Genomic DNA, 18,681 nt, shown 5'->3' with positions numbered 1-18,681 from the left:
CTTCCTAAGTCCTCATCAATATGGAGCCTGTCTTAAGTAGCATGGAGATCTCAGCATCCTTAGTGGAGTCAGTGTGGTCCTCATCAGAGAAATCAACCTCCCTTCTTATCTGTAGTTACCTCCTACTAGGGTTGCCCTAGGCTGGAATAAGAGTTCATATTCCAGAGAGCACACGTGGTGCTCTGTCACGCCAATCCCTATGTGACATTGGTTTCCCTGGAAGTCAAGCTAAGAGGTCATGGTAAGTCTAGGACTTCCTACCCAGGTAAGTCCCCATCTTCTTATCATCTAACAACATGTGACAGTACATTGTTAATGAGTCATTTTAGCCACGCAGACTTCCACTTTCAGAAGCAAACTGTCCCCAGAATTCTCACTTCTACACAAACCCCAAACTTCCTTCATCCTTGGGTACTAACACACACACACACACAGGCACACAACTGTCTCATGCATGGTAAAATACTTTACTTTTTAAAAATGTACCTTAAAAAATTAAGCCAAATATGTTATCTTTATCCAGAAGTTTGGGCATGCCATAGACTATAAACTAAATTTACTTTTTCAAAATTTATGTAAAAGCTAACACACACACACAAGAAATGTCCCCACTTTCAGACAACCAGTAGGAAAAGTTTCTCCAAGTGCTGTATGTCACAAGTAATAGCCCTATTTGAACAAATAAAAAGCTACTATATTTCTGCTCAGAAAACTGAACAGAAATCATAAAGAGGAAGAAAGCCAACAAGAAGTGCTAGTTTAAGGCTTGAGATAAAAGCCTTCCCTACCACAGAATAGAAAATAATAACATTGTATAGCATGTGACAGTTTACAAGTCACTTTCACATCCATATATCATTTGATTATAACAATCCTATTATTATAATCCCCACATTGCAGATGGGGAAAATGCAGTTTAGCAATTTGCCCTGGTTTATACTTACAAAGTCAGGACAAAATTCCAGGTTTTCTGACTCCAAATCCCTTGAATTTTCTACCACACCAGTATTTCTCAAACTTAATTTTCATTCCACCTCTATGCATTTTTACCAAGTCAACATTTCATCTGTACAATCATTTCCCTATCATTTTCTTTTTTAATTGCCTCACTAAGATATTATATATTAAAGTTGCATATATCTTAAAATACTTCTCCTGTAAATGTCTATCCATAAAAGATAACTGTAAAATTAAAGACAACAAACCAAAATGATATTATTAACTTTTAGCTGGATGTTTGCCTGCCAGAAGCTCTGGGTCTGAGATCTGTTCTCTCTTTATGAGAAGAAGAGGAAGATGAAAGAGAAGAAGAGGAAGAAGAAGGAGGAGGAGGAGGAAGAGGAGAAGGAAGAGGAGGAGGAAGGGAGAGAGAAAGTGAGAAAGCAAAAAAGCAAAAAGAGAAGATGGAGAAGGAGGAAGAAAAGAAGGAAAGATTATCAAGCCTTTGGTGTTAAAGACATACTATCACAAAGCTGAGTCTTTCTCCTTGAGACAGTCACAAGGATTGAAAAAAAAAATCTGAAAGGGGAAAAATACTGCCTCCCATGGTAATTTGTTGTTATTTAACACCGTACTCTTGAAGCTTAAGAAGTGCAGCCCACCCTTTGAGAGGCATTGCCTTGAACCATCCTGCACCACGCATTGCATTAATATGAGAATGTTTTTAAACTATTGAAAAGGGGCTCACAATTCTTAAAGGTCCAATACTGGCTTGGACCGAAATAATGATCTCTAAGGCTCAGGCAGGTTACTTGAAAATTGAGGAGGGGGAAGAGGGATTGTAATGAGGTGTCCCATGATCTTCAAATTCTAATATTTGTAAAATTCTAGTCTCTATGAAGAGGGAGCTTAAAGAAGAGAGCATGGAAGCAAAAGCAGGAGGAAAAAGTAGGCAGACACATCTTGGGTAGGAAGAAAAGGTTTTTTTGCATTCTGCTTCTCTTTCATAGGAAAACTGTGCAAGGACATTTTAAGTCCACATGTCTGTTTTTCTTTTCTTCTCTTTTCATTTCTTTTCTTTTTCTTCCTTCCTTCCTTGAAATATTTTTTCAGAAATACTTTAATGGTAAGCTAATTCATACAGTAAAATGGGTATTAGTTTAAAAAGTAATTAATATGTATGTTAACAAGATAATGACCCTGGACCTTTATTTAGCACTCAAGTTTTTAAAAAGAAAAAAAAAGGAAAAGGAATTGGAGATTGGAGAAAAGAAGGAGGAACCCTCCGCATCAAGTATTTCAAAGAAATGGCTTTTTTAAACAGGAAAAGAACGACCCTGAAATTCACCATCTGGTCAACCTAAGTGATATACTTAGTAATCTAAGGGAGCCATATAAAATAATAAATTTTTTTAAATACCTCTAATGTAGAACAGCATCCTAAAAGCATTAGAAAATGAAGGCCAAGTGCCTTGCTGGCAGTATTTGCATGCCAGGGGTAGGAAGAAAGCAAATTACTTGATTCTCAGGAAAGTACTTTATTATAATGCCCTGGATTTCTTCATACAAAAAGCATCACTTCCTCCGTGAAACAAGCATACAAAATCCACCTCAACAAAAAATAAGCAGTTAAAGCAATTAATGGGATTCTGTACAACATACCTCTGTGTCAGACTAAGAAACTTGTTATGTGTTTTTCTTCCTCAAAAAGGAGTTTTTCCCACCACTGACCAATTGGGTCTCCAGGAGTGACAAAAGAAGCCCTGACAATAGCAGCCATTTGGTAATGAGTGCTATCTGACCAAAAAATACTTTTTGTTTGATATTGTCCCATTTTGCTCTCACTTAGACCAAGAAGAGGCTACAAGCTCAGGAAACTCAGTTTCCAAATTGGAAAATGTTGCAAATACCAATAAGGAATGAACATGCTCTGGAGCAACTGCTCAGCCCAGGCGGGGAGAGGGGTAAACCAGATGGTCTTTTCCATCCCAGATTTCAAAGATCTACAACAGAACCTGGATGACTAGGAGAAATTCAGATGCAATTTGGAAGCTGCTCTATAAAACAGAATCCCAAACAAAGACATTCAACAAGGCAGAGAAATCTAAGACACAATGAAAATGAATTCTGGGTGAGAGTATAAAGCAATCCAGCTTGAGACTGGGGTGGAGAAATAAAGGCTGTTCCCAAATCATAGCATTTTGGAGGGGAAGGTGCCTCAGAGAGCCGCCAATCTAGGGCTCACAAATCCAAATATATGCTCACCAAGTCAGAGATCAGAAATGAAGTTAGGTAGAAATAATGGGGACAAGGTTAATTGATGAGTATATAATCTGTCTAAAAACATTCAAATTAAAAAGAAAATTGAAATATGTATGCTGGCCAAATAAAACACCTCTTCAAGCCAGTTCAGCCTAGGAGTTTCCTGTTTGTGTCCCTGATAATCTAACTCTTCCTAGTTCTACCCTAAGGTAAGCTCTAACCAGAAGGAAAGAGATCACATCATTTGATGATAAGGACAAAATAGTAGGCATATGTGGCAGAGCCAAAATGGTAGGATTATGTTACACACTGAGATGATGTTAAATAGAAGAAAAATTAAATGATATTAAAGCAAAAATCCTCTGCATGTCTTTGGTTCAGATATACTAAGTTCACATGAGAACAAATTACCATCTAGTTAAACACAAAGTTACTGAGAACTGGGGAATATGTTATGTAGAGAGAAGTTGTACAAAAAACAAAACAAAACAAAAAACACCTAAGTAATCAGAAAGTCAGATAGTTAAATCTGTAGTTAAATTTGTCACAATGGCCCTGGATTAGATATGGCAAATGGAGCTCCTGTCTCCCATTTTCCAGGCAGAAAAAGTGCGGTACTTAGAACCCTTACAGCTTGTTTTTTTAAAATACATTTTTTAAAGTTACATGTTCAAGTTTCCTTCTAGATACTTCTCAAGAGCAAGATAAGAAAAATCCTTTCCATTCCTGGTATTGGTTGATGTACAGTTAAAAAAAATTGAGTAAGTTTAGGACCTTCTTTTTAAATGAAATTCCAGGAAAAAGATCTCATTGATATGTTAAGTGGTGTGAAGACTTCCCAGGAAATCTATGAAGTGGGGAGAAGGATGAGGACATTCTCCCTTGGGATAGCTGGAAGCAGGCTAGACAAAGAACTGGAAATGTTCTTTCCAGAAGCCCCCCTCCTGCCAGCCAATGGGACCCTCCTTCCCTGGTTTCTATGTATCAAAGAAATCACAAATACACACACTCCTCAGAAGGAGGGAATGCAGTCTGTGCACAGGGCTGGCATCTCTGAAATAAATCTCTCTATAGGTGCTGGGCTAAACCTTCAATACGAGGAAATAATCTTTGAGTTTTATAGCAGCATATACATGATTCTCCCCCCTCCCCCATAAAACTCCTAACACGAACAACCACATCAAATTATTGCTTTTCAGAGGCCAATTCAAAAACGCCCTACTTTATCACAGAAAGAATATTCCTTGTGTATGTGAGTGCTTCCATTATGTCTTATTTGAAGGAGGAAAATGAAATAAAAATCCTATCTGAGGTATTTATAGATCTCATAAAACCTGATTCACTCTCATAAGCTGCTGTAAGCTCAGTCATCAGGTAAGGGAGAAATGGCAGGTGTAGTAACCAGCACTGTATTATGTTATATATGCTTAATTCTGGCTCTTAAAAAAAAATAACCACGTGCTGGAAAAACTTAAGAGAAGTAAGTCATAAGTAAGACTGGAGAGAAAGAAAGGGGAATGGGTTGGAAATGTGTATGAACAGGCCAGCCAAATTCCAACATGTCACATAGGCCCAGTTTCGGGGGACAATGGGTATTGCTAGTCTTTCCCCAGGTCTAAGTACAAGTGACTTCATAAGAGCTTCCCCTGTGGAATGGATAAAAGAATACCATGCCCAATGCCCAGACCTCTCTCTTGCCCTGCTTTCTATCGTTCACCTTCTGTCTTAGATCAGTGTTACCATTTAGAAAAAGAGCATTGTGCCACTTTGCACTGCAATTGAGGAGAGGAAAAATAGTTGAAAATGGAGAAGAAATGAGCATTTGTTAAGTGGATGCTAAATGCCAGACATTGGGCCAGAGAGCCAACATGCCTGCCCTTATGTAAGCATTACTAACTCCATTCCACAGATGATAGAATGAGGCCCAGAGATACTGTCTCAAGGTCTCAGCTCTGACTTATTCCAAAACCTCCATGTAATTTGACTAACACCAAACACTGTGGCCTGAAGGAGATATAGCATAGTCCAGTCCTTGTATAGATAAGAAAACCAAGTCCCAGGAAGAAGACAGACCAGGGAACTGTTCAAATCCATACAGGTCCATTGGTTGCCAGGCCATGACCTTTAGCTTCTGCCCTGGTGTCTCCTATCTCACCAAGCATCAGTATAAGTGTTAAAATTTCAGAGTGTTGAGCAGACTGCCTGGGTTTGGATCCTGGCTCAACCACTTCCAAGTTGTGTGACTTTAGGCGAGCCATTTAATACCTCCAACCTCAATGTCTCCATCTGTAAAATGGGGAAATGCAGAATCTGTATCTCACAGGGTTGGGAGGATTAAATAAAATGCTGCGTATAAGGAATTCAAATGAAATCATCTTCAGGGCATATTTGATATATATTAGATATTATTATAATGCTTATGATGATGACAGGAAGAGTCGTCAAGTGGAAAGAGGGAAGAGGAAAGTGTGCTCCATGAACACTAGTCTTGCAACTCATTTCCTTTGCAACTACAAAAAGACAACTTGCTTAATCTTCCTCTGTTTCAATTTTCTCACCTCCGAATGGGAAATTCTGTAATATCTGCCTGCTCCTTAGTTACAGAAAGAATGTGCTAATGACAAGAGACCATGAGCAAGACACCTGGAGCCCTTCTGAACGAACGCTTACTACAGATGCTTGTTAGACTCTCCCAAGCAAACAGGAAAATCCCCATCATGGAGGAAATGATCTCTTGGTCCATACTAAAAAAAAACAAAACAAAACAAGAACCTTGATGTAGAGAGGCAAATGCACAGGTAAGGCCTGCACAATCTTAGAACACAGAAGTGAAGCCAGTGACTCAGTTTGCCGTTTAGCAGCGTGTCGGGTGGCTCACAGGAGAATCAGCCCCACACAGGGCCGCCTCGCAGCAGACCCCTTCTCCCACCAGAGGCAGGGCTCTATGAACAGGGTCTATAGTGGCCATCTGAACAAACACCGAAAGCTCAAAAGGTATGGGGTAGGGAGAATCTATTTCCATTCCTTTGTATGCTGACAAAATTTGCCACCTCTCCAAAAATAAGAGCCAGCACTATGACCGCTCCATTGAATTCCTGCTAACTGAGCTCCGGAAGGTGAGCCTGCGAGCAGGGTCAGGAGCAGACAGGCACTCCCTTGCGCAGCAACTGCTCCACAGCTAATTGCCGTTTTCACAGCTGGGTTGAGCTTTCCAAAAGGCATCCTTCAACCCTCAGCTCTGAGCTCTTCTCATGATGTTCTTTCTTGCCAACCATACCCCCATCAAAGACAGTTTATAGATAAAAGGATGTAGCTACAGTACATACATTTTTGCAAACATCACAGTGTGAAATCGAGGCATGTCTAAGGCTTCTTTGTGAAGATCGCTGCATGCCACGGTCATTACCACAAGAGCTAAGCCTTCTACGGACAAGGAGGCAGCCTCCTTGCCTGAATGTCCTCAATGGCAATTCTTCCACAGTTTATTTTTGCTCCTCTTACGAGAAACATGGGTCCTTTGAAATCCTTTATAAACAGAGTCTACTTCCAAACAGTGAGGTCAGTAAGAAATATGGAGAGCTGCTACCTAATGCCTACCTGGCATCACCCAACAGATGTTCATGCATGCATCCATCCCTTTAAAACCACAGAGGAGGCTGAGGTAAGTGGAAAATCCTGGTCGAGGGCCTGCCGAGAATGAATTATTTGAAGCATGGCATGGCTGCAGTTGAATGCCCAAGACCACAAAGGTACCAGAAACGGATTTTGACCAGGTTAAGCAAACCTCTAGTGGGTCACAGGAATGTGAGCCAAATGGGACTGTATTTGACACTTTAAGGCGAGGGAAAGCAAAACAAGAAGGATGAAACAACACTTGGCCCATCGCTATTAACCACTGAGCTGGAGGAAGTACATCCACCAGCACTGTCCTGCTTTATGCTAAACCTCTGTTACACTTAGACTCCAAGTCACACTAGAAAGCAGGTATTTCCATATAAGCAGCAGGCATCTGCAACGCTGATATATCTGATATTAACTCTCCATAGCTTAATGGCTCAAAGCCTTGGCTGCATATTGGAATCACCTGGAAGCTTTAAGAAATACTGATGCCTGGATTCCACCCAAAGGGATACTGATTTGATTGGTCTGGGGTGCAGCCATGCTTGAAAACCATTGCTGCAGACATAGCCAAATCTTAACTCACCATCATATCATAATCCCTACATATCAACTGAATGCCTACTGTGTGCAAGACTCTCTACGAACCTGAAGGGTTACATACTAAAATGTATGGATTACCAAAATTATAACCAAAGCATCAACTCTGCTCTACATCAAACAACCTGACTGGAAAAACAAGTCAACAGGAAAAAAAGACAAGAAAAAGGAAGGAAGGAAGAAAGGAAGGAAGGAGGGAGGGAGGGAGGGAGAGAGAGAAAAATAAAGAAAGAAGAAAGAAAGAAAGAAGAAGAAAGAAGAGAGAAAGAAAGAAAGAAAGAAAGAAAGAAGAAAGAAGAAAGAAGAAAGAAAGAAAGAAAGAAAGGAAAGAAAGAGAAGCTCTACTACAAAACAAAACTAAAAAGCATCATGAAAAATTAAAAAGTTCTACACAAGAGTGTAGAAATAGTAGCAATTACTATCAGCCAAAAGAAAGGAAAGGAGTTTCCTGGAAGATGTGGCAACCATCTGGAAGTTAAAGGATGTGTAGAATTTGGACAAACGGAATCAGAGAAGAAGATGGAGGAAGAAGGAAAAAGCTGAAGGAAATGACAGAAATAAAGACCAAAGCAGGAAAAACACAGTGATCCAGTTTGGATGGCACTTACTGCACATAAAAGGGGGAAATGTGACAATTACCCAGGCCGAGCGGAACATCCTAGAACATCCTGACTCAGAAGTTTGGCCTCATTCTACGTGCAACAGGGAGACATCGAGAGCTTGAAAACATGGTGATGGAGGTAGAAAGTCAGTCCAGGGGCGGGGTCAGGGGCTGCCCTGGGGAATGGCAGAGGGAACAGGAAGGTGAAGGCCACAGTGAAGTAGTATAGGGGCCAAATCAGTGGGATTTGCACCTGATTGGATGCAAGGGAAGAGAGGAGCCAAAGATGCCTAGAGCCTCAAACATAGATCACAAGAAGAAAGGTCATCTCAATAAAAGAAACCAGGCAGCCAAGAAAAGAGGAAAGACGTTGCTGAGTTCAAGCTTTGGGACACAGTCAGCTGAGGTGATCATGGGCCAATCCCAAAAGCCTTTACTGTCAGTCCCATGTTTTCAATCCATCCCCATTTTGGGGGCCCAAAAGTCAGGAAAATATCTGCAGTTGGAGATGTAGGTTACAGCTCTGAGGAAATAAAGAAGTCTCCACTTGGAGAGGAAACTGCAGTTTCTAAGATTGCAGAGATGAAACAGATCAGTGAGATGAGTTCCCACAGAGAATTCTCCCCAAGATTGGGTTGAGACGGGCAAAAAATAACCAGGCAAAGAGGTGAAGAGCACCCCACATTTCCCTTCCTTAGGAGGTACACTGTGGACTTAGGCCCACTTCATCCACCAGCCCCAAAAGGACATTTTGAAAAGCACACAGAAGTTGACTTTCTTCCCAACTGCTTATCTCAATATGTAGTATTTTTTTGGTTTAAATTTGTAAAACATTACAACCTCATTGCCCATCCAGTCTGCTCTAGTAATTTTTAAAAACTTCAAAAAATTTTTTCCTGAATTGGCACATGATTGCTGTTACCATTTTGTGTGGCCCCTTTGTTGGCAAGATGTCAGAGAAAAAGCCATTTCACATTGGATATTTTCTACATAAAACCCCAGTGATATTGTCCATCCCAACCCCCCGTATACATCATGTATCCTCCTTACTCCCACTCCACCTGTTATCACTGAAGTGACAGACCTGTTTAAAATAAAACTGGAGTTGTAATTGGGGTCTTTTGTTTTTTTCTTTTCAGGACAGTGTACATTTTCCAGGTTACCACACATTATTATAAAAGTGGGAAATGGATTCAATCATACTCATAAGCCTTTACCAAGATATTCAATAGCTTGGTTTAAGCCCCAGACAATTCCAAGATCCCGTGTACTAGTAGTGTTCTAAGTAAAAAAGGGGATGTTCTTGTTCCCTTTAAGGGGAGGGAGGGAAAGAGAGAGGAGGTAAGAAAGAGAAGTGACTCAAAGTATACTCAGACAGTGTAACCAACAGCAAGCAAACTGATGTGGGCATCCAAAAAGGGTCCTGAGTCCTGGAAGGACCATCAGTGTTAACAACAGCTATATGACCTTGGAAGGTTCAATGTCTCATCTGCTTTAACAACCACTTGGACCAACACTAGTGTTTTAGAACTGAAGAAACCAAGATCCTTTTCAGGATTTGAAATTCCGAGATTCTATGTTCTTAGGTTTAGTACAAGGCCTGGGGCCTGACTTTCAATATGACCCTCAGGAAATGTCAATAAACCCATATTCAGAAATAGATATTGCATGTGGCTCTACATTCATTATTCTAATTACTTCTAATCATTTCCGAATGACATGGATGCTGTTTCCTGGCCATTATGGACATGTGTATTCACACTGTATATTCATCTGCCCTAAAAGGGCCACCAGCCCCAACGTGCCATCAGCTAAAAGAGCAACAGGACTTAGTAAATCTCAAGCAAGTTTTATAAACAAGGTTGTGGCCAAGTGGCTAAATACAGACAGGCTCAGGTAAGTGTTCAAAAACTCACAGGACTTAAAATTTCTTTTCTTGGCAATTATGTTCTGATTCTGTATCACTTAATTTTGAACGTGCTTCCTCTCCCCTGCTGGAGTCAAGCTTAGGGCAGAATCTATACCTGCATCACCCATAGAGTATTTTTGCACATAACCACAATTAAGGAATGAAGGATTTACTATGAAGTACTTGCCATATTTGAACATAAACAAAGGAAATCTCACAAGGTGTGACCGACGGCCCCCACCAGCCCAATCACGTATGGTACCACTATGAAATCAGAAGTCACTCTCGCCTTAAGCAGGCTGACACTAGGTCCATATGCCAAGGCTGCTGCTGACCCTTGGCTGTAGTATCAATCGGTCACACGTGTGGTGGCGAGGGCTGCTAGAAGCCGCTCTAATGGAGGGAGAAATGGACACAATACACTTAGCAGGACACATAGCAAGTTCTCTGTCACACCAAAATGCCAAGTGAGGAAAACAGAAAGGACTCAAGGCAGTAGAAATCATTCTCCACATCAGCAGCTGCAGATAAAGACAATCAAGATCATGACCATTTTTAGGTAAAAGCACGTGCTGGTAGCAGCAACGCTTCATTTACTTTGGGAACTCTTACACTAAATCGAAAAAGGCTGGTTTTCAGGTGGATGCTCTAGGGTGAGCACACAACGGAACGGGGTGGAGGAGTGTCTCTGAGCTTGCCCAGGTACACGTAACATTACAGATGAGACACTGTAAACTGTTCCATTGACTTTAAACCATTAGTAGTTGTAGAACTTCCTAATCACTGTATTTGGGAAGATTCAGCAGTTTGGGTTAAAACATTTCTACTTGTTTATGCTAAGTAAGCATTCAGATGATTCAGGAAAACAAAGGGATTTATTTGTAGAGAGACTAACTCTCTGCCCCTCACTCTTCTGGCACCACTCAGGTTAAATTGGGGAGCTGTCCTAAACTTTCAGCAAATCCCAATTCCAACATACATGCTCACTGATATACTGAGTGAACCAGAATCACAGAGACGTTCTCTGCACTGGCCAGTCACAGGGTCCAGCACAGGGGAGGAAAAGAAAAAAAAAAAAAAAACCCTTGCGCACTACTACAAACTGCAGAGATAGGGGGCATCAGCTTTTCCATCAACACGAGCCAGTGGGGGCTGGCCAGAGTAAATCGTATCCTTCTTTGCTCAATGAGCATGGAGTGATTCAAGAAGACTGCAATGCCTTCTTGTACTCAAAAAGTTAAAATCAGGAATCCTCTGAAGGGAGAAGAATCTGAAGATTTATAAGAGCGGCTACTAAAAGCCCCATTAGGACCCTCTCTAAACTCTTCCCATTTAAGCAGAGAGGCAAATAGCCCCCACTGGTATTTATATTTAGAATGGGCTGGAAGAGAGGAAGAGCCCACATCGGAGCACTGAAGGTCTCTGACATACCCATAACATAAATCATTTCAGGGTGAGGCTGTCACAGTGCATCTTCTGCTCTGCCCTTTAAATGGATTGGACCCCAACATCACATTCTCCTCAGGGTAGGGAGTGGGGGGGGTGGGAGTTTCATGGAGAACAAAGAAGTCACCACTTCCTTTATCCCCCCACGAAAGACAGATGTAGTAAAAATATCTGCAGAGTAACATTCACTCACTTTAAAATACCGAACTGCAAACAGATAGACGGAATGATAATGTTTGTGAGCCCCTAAATCTACAAAAAGATGTATCTATTAAAAAAACATGGAAACGAGTCTATTAAAGAAAGGCTAAGTGTGTGATTGATTGCACTCACATGTGCTCTCATTTGTAAAGCTACATTTATTTAGTGATTGCATCCTTATATAGAAAATCTGAATAACGGGACAGTTCTCTTTTTTTTTTTTTCATCTACCAAGTCATTGTTTCAAATAAAAAAAAAAGATTTATGGTAACTGAAGAGCACACAAATAACATACAAAAAAAAAAAAAAGCCAGCTATTTTATCCTTTCAGTGTGGTTAGCAAGGCTCCTTTGTGTCTACAAATTTCCCTGGGTGGTGCTGTTGCCAAGAAATTCTAATTCATGACAAGGTTTTCTGCAAATTGGGGATAGAGGCAAACCTGCAGATGCAGGGACCCTACAGTTTGCTTTGTCTTTCTGGCTGAGACAGCACCTGGCTGCTCAGGCCTATAGAAGGCAGTGCAAAGGCAAGATCACCAGAAAGAGGAAGAAGCAATGTAGCTCACAGAACAAATCCCATCCCTTGTATCATGAGGCTGTTCTTGGAAGGCAACCATTTTTGTAGGTTGTCCCCTAGAGATGCCTCATATCAAAGGCCTTGTAAAAAGCGTTCCAGGGTGCCTGAAACCAAGATGAAATTGCAGTGTTATGGGGACACTTTAGTTCCTACAGTAGCCAAGTATGCCATTAGTTTAAAACAATGGGGGAATGGGGGAGGAGGGAGGAATGTTTTATGATTTATTTATTTGTTTCCAGTAGCAGTGGAAAATTTTCTCTGAGCAAAAAGGAGGCCTGAAACTGACCCCATCTGCCAATTATGAATCAGCATTAACAACAAGCATAATTCCGTAAGAGTTTTCAAGTAACCATGCCATGCTCCTCAATGGCATGCAGCAAAGCTGCGTGCAAATAAGATTCAGAACTTCATTACTTGACCTGCACTCGTGAAAAGAGCAGACTAGGTATACAAAATCTATCCAAATTCTAAGACTTTGTAGCTTCTTGGAGAAAAATAACCAAGGGTATCATATCAAATTCTTTTTATTTTCCAAGTCAGCAGTGGGTCCAGAAAAATCACAATTTATACTGGCAACAAAACTCATGAATGTGTTTCCCTTTATCCATCATCAAGTGGCACCCTATAAACTACTCCGGCTTTTGTCCTACGTTTGACTTTTTCCTACTTTTGCTCACACAGCTCTTGGAAAATTTCCTGCAAGTTTCCGAAGAACTTAAGGCTGGTAGCCTTAAGAGTTGTGCGTCAGCTGAATTCCATAAAATAATAGACCACATAAGCACAGTGTAATTTACAGTTATATGACAGGCAGAGATGATGTTACTTGGGCCAAGTGCTTAAGTATGCAGTCAGAGCCCAGGAATGGAGAGCTGTTAATGTAAGATGTCCATCTGGATTTTAAAATTACATCGGCAATGGTTTTCAGAGTTGGAGCTGTATGTTGCGAAAGACGTCACTGCCTGAAAGCCCAATGTCAAAATGACGACCCCCGTGACAGGAGGACCATCCCAAGCTCACTGACTGTTACGCAGGACAATTACCCCAGGCCACAGTTTAAAATAAAATCCCCAAAGAGTCCATCCTTAATTTTCAAATGCACAGATGTTCTTGGGTTTATCATCCAAGCCACTCTTTCTCTACAAACCAAATCAGATTATTGGAATCTCTGTATTTTGCTCATCTCCTCAAGGCCAGGTACACTGTTCACTTTCAGAGAACATCTAATAATTGCTCCTCATCTGACCTCTAAAATCTGATTACCCCAGAGCATCAGGAAACTTCCTCCTGTCTGGGGGTTCTTTGTAGCAATCTTCTTAAGCCATTTTGAGCAAAGGAGTCTCAAAATTTCACCATCTGATGGTTGACTTGGTCCTGTCAGTTGCATGTAACCATCCCCCCTCCTTACACTCAGAAGTGGGGGGGGGGGACCGGAGAGGGAGGAAGGAAGAGATGGAGGTTGGAGGTTTTGTCATCAGCTTGAACTTCGAGTCTCAGTCACCTTTCAAGAGCGCGGTTGTGACTACAGAGCCCGGAGCAGAAAGCTCCTTGGAGTGATATCTTATTTAGGAGTGCTTCCCCACAACTTATGTTTCAGTGTGACTGTGAGCATGCCTCTCAAATAGCTTGGCAATGAGTTTTAAGGTAAGAGTAGTTGCCAGTTGGGGAGGGTGAAGGCAAGAAGTAAGGAGGGAGGTGTGGGGAAGTGGGGGGTGAGATTCCTTGGCCTGAAGATAGAAACTAAGCTAGAGGTTCCTTGATGGAGGCAAGTAGAGAGGAGGAGGGGAAAGGAAAAGCACAGGAGGCTTCGGAGGAAACAATAGATCTAATACATCCCTAATTATCAAACCAGTGATGTTTCTTTACAGATCCAGACTCTCTCCTGGATGGTCTAACCAGATCTAGAAAAGCAGGTTTCCTCTGGAGAGGCCTTCCCCAAAAGCAGGCTTTACTACTGTGAAAACTTGAACCAAAACAAAGTTGTGTGATTCATCAGGAGGGAACGCTGTAACAAATAAAGCCAACTTTCTTCCCTCCAACACTGCTTAACAGTTAGTCACAAACAAGGGCTGCCTTGGGCAGGCTGACTAAATCAACAGATTCCCTACCCTAACCTGTCTAGACAGTTGTTAATACGCAACCAGTTTGACACCAGTGGGCTGACAATGTGAAATGAAAGCTATTTCAGAAAATGAAATTCTAGCAACATTTTGGCTTCATTAGCATGTGAAATAAAAGGAGGAAAAGATCTAGTGAGACCCTTCATGAGACAGCCTCATTAGGGATGGGGAAAGGATGCACTGAAGAAATGCCTTGCACTAAGAACGCGTGAACTATGTGTGCACTCAGAGACAAAGTCGAGGGTCTCTGCCAGCATCCTTGGGCAGCAACGGATGGTGGCCACACAGACAGCAGAGGCCAGCACCCAGAGGAAAACTCACCGCCTCTAATCAGGGGAGAAGAGCAACTAGTAACAAAGGTACAGTCAGAGGATCAGCTTTGCCACTCTGCTCCCTATACCCAAAGCCAAACCTCACTCGCTAAAGCAGCAACTGTTACATCCCAGCCTCAAGCTGGCAAATCCTGCTTTGGATCCTGGCAGAAGAAATTCAGCCGTTCATTAGCCTTAACAAGCTGCTGTCACTGAGCGAAGTTACATGAGCTGCCACACACCAAGCCTCTCGCAGTCCTCCCCAAGGGCAGCCTGGTTTCTTCAAGACGGACTGTGCGAGTTCACACTTCCGATGTGCAAATCCAGACTGTCTTCTTGGACGTTCCATGGTGCACACTGGAGTATTTTTAAAGAATACCCATACCCCCCTGCCCCCCACCCACCATCTTTCCTGCAGTGTGTCCCTTTAGCAGTTCCTAATCCTTGCTGAGAAAATGACTGTTTCCGCAGCAGATCTAGCACTTTCCACTGACCAGCACTTTCTTTATTCGACTTCATAAAGCCCAGTGAACTTGTCACCAGACCCACTTTGCCCTCAGTGGGACGCCTAGCCAACTTGGCATCAGTGCCCTTCAGCATCAGAGGAGTTTCTTAACTAGTCCTCTAAGACAAAGTCAGAGGCATGGAAGCACACACCACCCTTTGTCAGAGGCTGTGTGCCTTCTAACCAGGGAGGGACCCCAAACAAAAAAGAGAAACAAGGACACACATAGAGGCATTGCGCTGGGGAAATCTACAATGCATGGTCAGCGTTAGATAGATATATCTTCCCTTCCTCCTCCTAGATATCCTTGAGTATCTTTTGTCACTGGGCTCCTCTCCCTTCTGCCCACCTTCTCATCTCAAAATCAAGTTTCTATCTTTTATTGTCACGCGCTAATTACTGGGAAAACACTCCGCTATGCTCCTACCTCCTGACCCCCATCTGACGGTCTTCAGCACCAGTTGAAGGAACTGAACCTGATTTAAGGTACCAAGTAGGTAGAGCTCAGGCATGTAGGGACGCAGTATCCTGTCATCAGTAGCTCATAAAGCCCCAAACCACCTTCCCACCCGGCTCCCCCGAACCCCAGAAGTTACGCAGGTCTGTGCTGGGGACAGTGAGCCCGACAACGTGTGCGCAAGGATGTGTGTTGGTGACTGAAACGCAGGCAGCTCAGACCGGCTGCTCAGCTCAGCACACTAAGGGGTTAGAGGGTGGTTGGAGAGGTAAGCGCAGATGACTGTTTCCGAAAACATTTTAAACAACAAACAGCCAAAAAAAAGGGGGGGGGATAAGACAAACAAACAAAAAATTCAACCCCAAGCCCACACCAACGCAGCCCCTGCGTCTCCGCCGCCACCACACGATTTACACAAGTAATTTAAATCATTCACCTGCTGCCAGGTCTCCTCCAGGGATGGCAAAGCTGAGAAGTAGCCGGTGTCGTGGACAAGTTGTAGCTCCTGGAATATACTATAACTAGCCAACACGTCCATGCTGCTGCTGCCGGGCAAAACGGGAGGAGAAACCCTCCCCCGAACACAGTTGGGTCTGTTTGTTTGTCAGTCTGTCTGGCTCACCCCCCAAGAAGGCAGACATCCAGTGGCCCTTTTGTTTTGTTTTGTTTCAGTCAACTAAAAAGGAAAAAAAAAAATCAATGCAGGAGAGAGGAAGAGAGGAGGTGAGAGAGGAGAGAGTGAGTGGGGTGGATGGAGAGAGGCATCCAGCATGTACAAGTGCAGACGGCTGCCAGGAAAAGGGGACTTCTCCACGGGAGTAACAATTCCCTTCCAGGGCTCTAATCACTCCAGCTCGTGGATCAGGAAGGGGGATGCAAACTCACTGACACGAAGCTGCCATCTATTTCTGCAGCGCTGTTCGCTCCTAATGCAATCTTTGCGCTTTATTTTGGGAGGTTGCATTTTTTTTTTTTCTCGCGATCGCTTCTCTCCCCCCCTTCCCTTCCCTCCCCACCCCCCACCCCATCCTTGCTAGTTTGTAGTCTCTCCCCCCCTCCTTTTCTCCTCCTCCTGCTCTTCCTCCTCCCCAAACTCCCCCCTCCGCCCGGCTCTCCGCGCAGCCGTGGGATCTCGGAGGAGGGCGTCCATTAGGCCGCGTGTGACCATGTAAGGTAAACAGGGGGCTCATGAAGTCACTGAGGACCAATGGGGAGCGCGGAGCGGGGTCCGGGGCGGGGCTTGGCTCTGGCGGCGAGCGCGGATTGGCAGACTGCAGATCTCCCTGCTGCCTTACAAGGCGGCGCGAGGCGAGCTATTTTTAGAGGGCTATATAAGGGGGCTGAGGCGGCTGCGCGGCGGCCGGGGAGCGCGAGCGCGAGGGACGGGGAGGGCCGCGGCGACACTCACGCCGGCTCCTGGGACGCCAAGGCGGCCGGGCTTGGGCCGAGCGCCGGCCTCCGACCCTCGCTCCGATGCCTGGTGGAGCCCCGGGCGCCTGAAGCTTGCGTCCCTCGGAGGGGCGGGGTCGCGTGTCGCCGTCCTGGCGGGGACGCGGCCGGTCTGGAGGTGAAAGTCCAGACTGCGGGGTTAGGATGCCTCCTGGAGGAGGAGCGGGGCGGGAGCCCGTTGGAGCCGCCGTCGGGGGTGGGGGAGGAGGCACTGACACTTCCCACTCTGCCTCGCTCCGGGGCCCGGGGCTGGAGAGCCGGGAGGGACAGGCGGGCAAAGGAGGGCCTCACTTACTAAGAAATAAAACGAGAAAAAAAAAAGGCACCAAAAGCCCCTTCACAAAATGCCCACAGGCTGCCAGGGCGCAGGAAGAAGCGCCCGAGGAGGAAGTGGCACACAATGGAACCGAACAAAGGAGAGCGGCGCCGAGAGAGCGACCTGCGCCCGCCGCCCCCCCCCCCACCCCCCCGCCCCGCTCGCGGCGCGCAGTCCCCGCCTCGCCAGCGCCCGGGTGCACGCCACCACCCGCCAGCCCTGCGCTGGGACCCCGCGCGGGGGCCGCGCCGGGAGGCAGTCTCCCAGTTAGAGTTGATCGAAAAGGGACGTTTCGCTGGAGTGCGAGTCCGAGAGAACGGAAGGCGCCCGGGTAGACGCAGGGGGCAGGCAGAAGCCGGCAGCTTATTGGGGAGGGAGGGGGGCTCAAACCTGAGGCTCCCCAAGTGGCTGCCGAGCTGCGGTGGTGAGGGGCGGAACCGGATCGGACTCTGGAGCTGGCATATAGAAATACATAGACAGATACTCTCATCTCTTAGATGAAAACCTTGCACAACGCACTTTTTTTTTTTTCCTTTTTAGGGTCGACCAGTTGTGTGCTTGACCTTATGTGGTTAGTGTCATTCAAGTTTCCTCAAAATGCTCTGTGAGCTAAGCTTACATTTTTGGAATGACTGCAGAATTCGGTACTTATTCAGATGAGAAACTTAATTCTACCCGTAATGAAAGAAACACATTGACCTTAATCGCCCTTCTCAGCTTTCCCTCCTTCTGAGTATGTGGGATTCCATATCAGAATATTTGCAAAATTCTGCTTTATAGAACGAGCACAATTCGAAATCAGTACTTGCCAGGGGAAATTAAAAAGGAATTACTGGGTTTGAGGAAAGTCTAGTTTATTTACTTTGTGATGTCTGGAATTCTGATGGTCAGATCTACAGCAGCATCCATTGTAGGAATCTAACCGGCATATTTGCTGGAGTTTATGTGCATGGGATGTGCAAAGATGTTAGTGCATTTAATATTATGTAAGCGCATTTGTGGTGCTAGGGGATAAATGGTATAAAAAGGTTAAACGTCATACATGGGTGGCTCAGTCGTTAAGCGTCTGCCTTCAGCTAAGGTCATGATCCCAGGGTCCTGGGACTGAGCCCCATATCAGGCTCCCTGCTCAAAGGGAAGCCTGCTTCTCCCTCTCCCACTCCCCCTGCTTGTGTTTCCTCTCTCGCTGTGTCTCTCTCTGTCAAATACATAAAATCTTTAAAAAAAAAAACAAGGTGATATCATGCTAGCACACATATGTGTTAGCACCAGTATGAGAAGGCCTCTCTTTGAAAGGCCAGATGGGCCTTTCCCAGAAGTAGAAGTAGATGGGCCTTTCTTAGAACCATCATATCCCAATTAATGCATTAACTT

At 44.1% G+C, this 18,681-nt stretch overlaps 1 protein-coding gene across 3 annotated transcripts in view; it reads right to left on the bottom strand.

Moving 5' to 3' along the window:
• The window catches only part of KLF7 (KLF transcription factor 7), a 90,833-nt gene extending 74,282 nt beyond the window's left edge, over nucleotides 1-16,551 (bottom strand). The window contains exon 1 of one of the 3 annotated variants that reach the window (XM_006749725.3): nucleotides 15,979-16,551. In XM_006749725.3, coding sequence (XP_006749788.1) covers nucleotides 15,979-16,080 — 102 coding nt within the window. In that variant the 5' untranslated portion in view covers nucleotides 16,081-16,551. The remainder of the gene's footprint in view (nucleotides 1-15,978) is intronic. The other 2 variants (XM_081813766.1, XM_006749724.3) reach the window with 2 other exon arrangements.
• Nucleotides 16,552-18,681: the final 2,130 nt, after the last annotated feature.

The sequence above is a fragment of the Leptonychotes weddellii genome, chromosome 3 (assembly GCF_054177405.1).
Source record: "Leptonychotes weddellii isolate Sample4059 chromosome 3, ASM5417740v2, whole genome shotgun sequence".
Taxonomy (NCBI): domain Eukaryota; kingdom Metazoa; phylum Chordata; class Mammalia; order Carnivora; family Phocidae; genus Leptonychotes; species Leptonychotes weddellii.
This window is presented reverse-complemented; position numbering and strand designations above follow the sequence as displayed.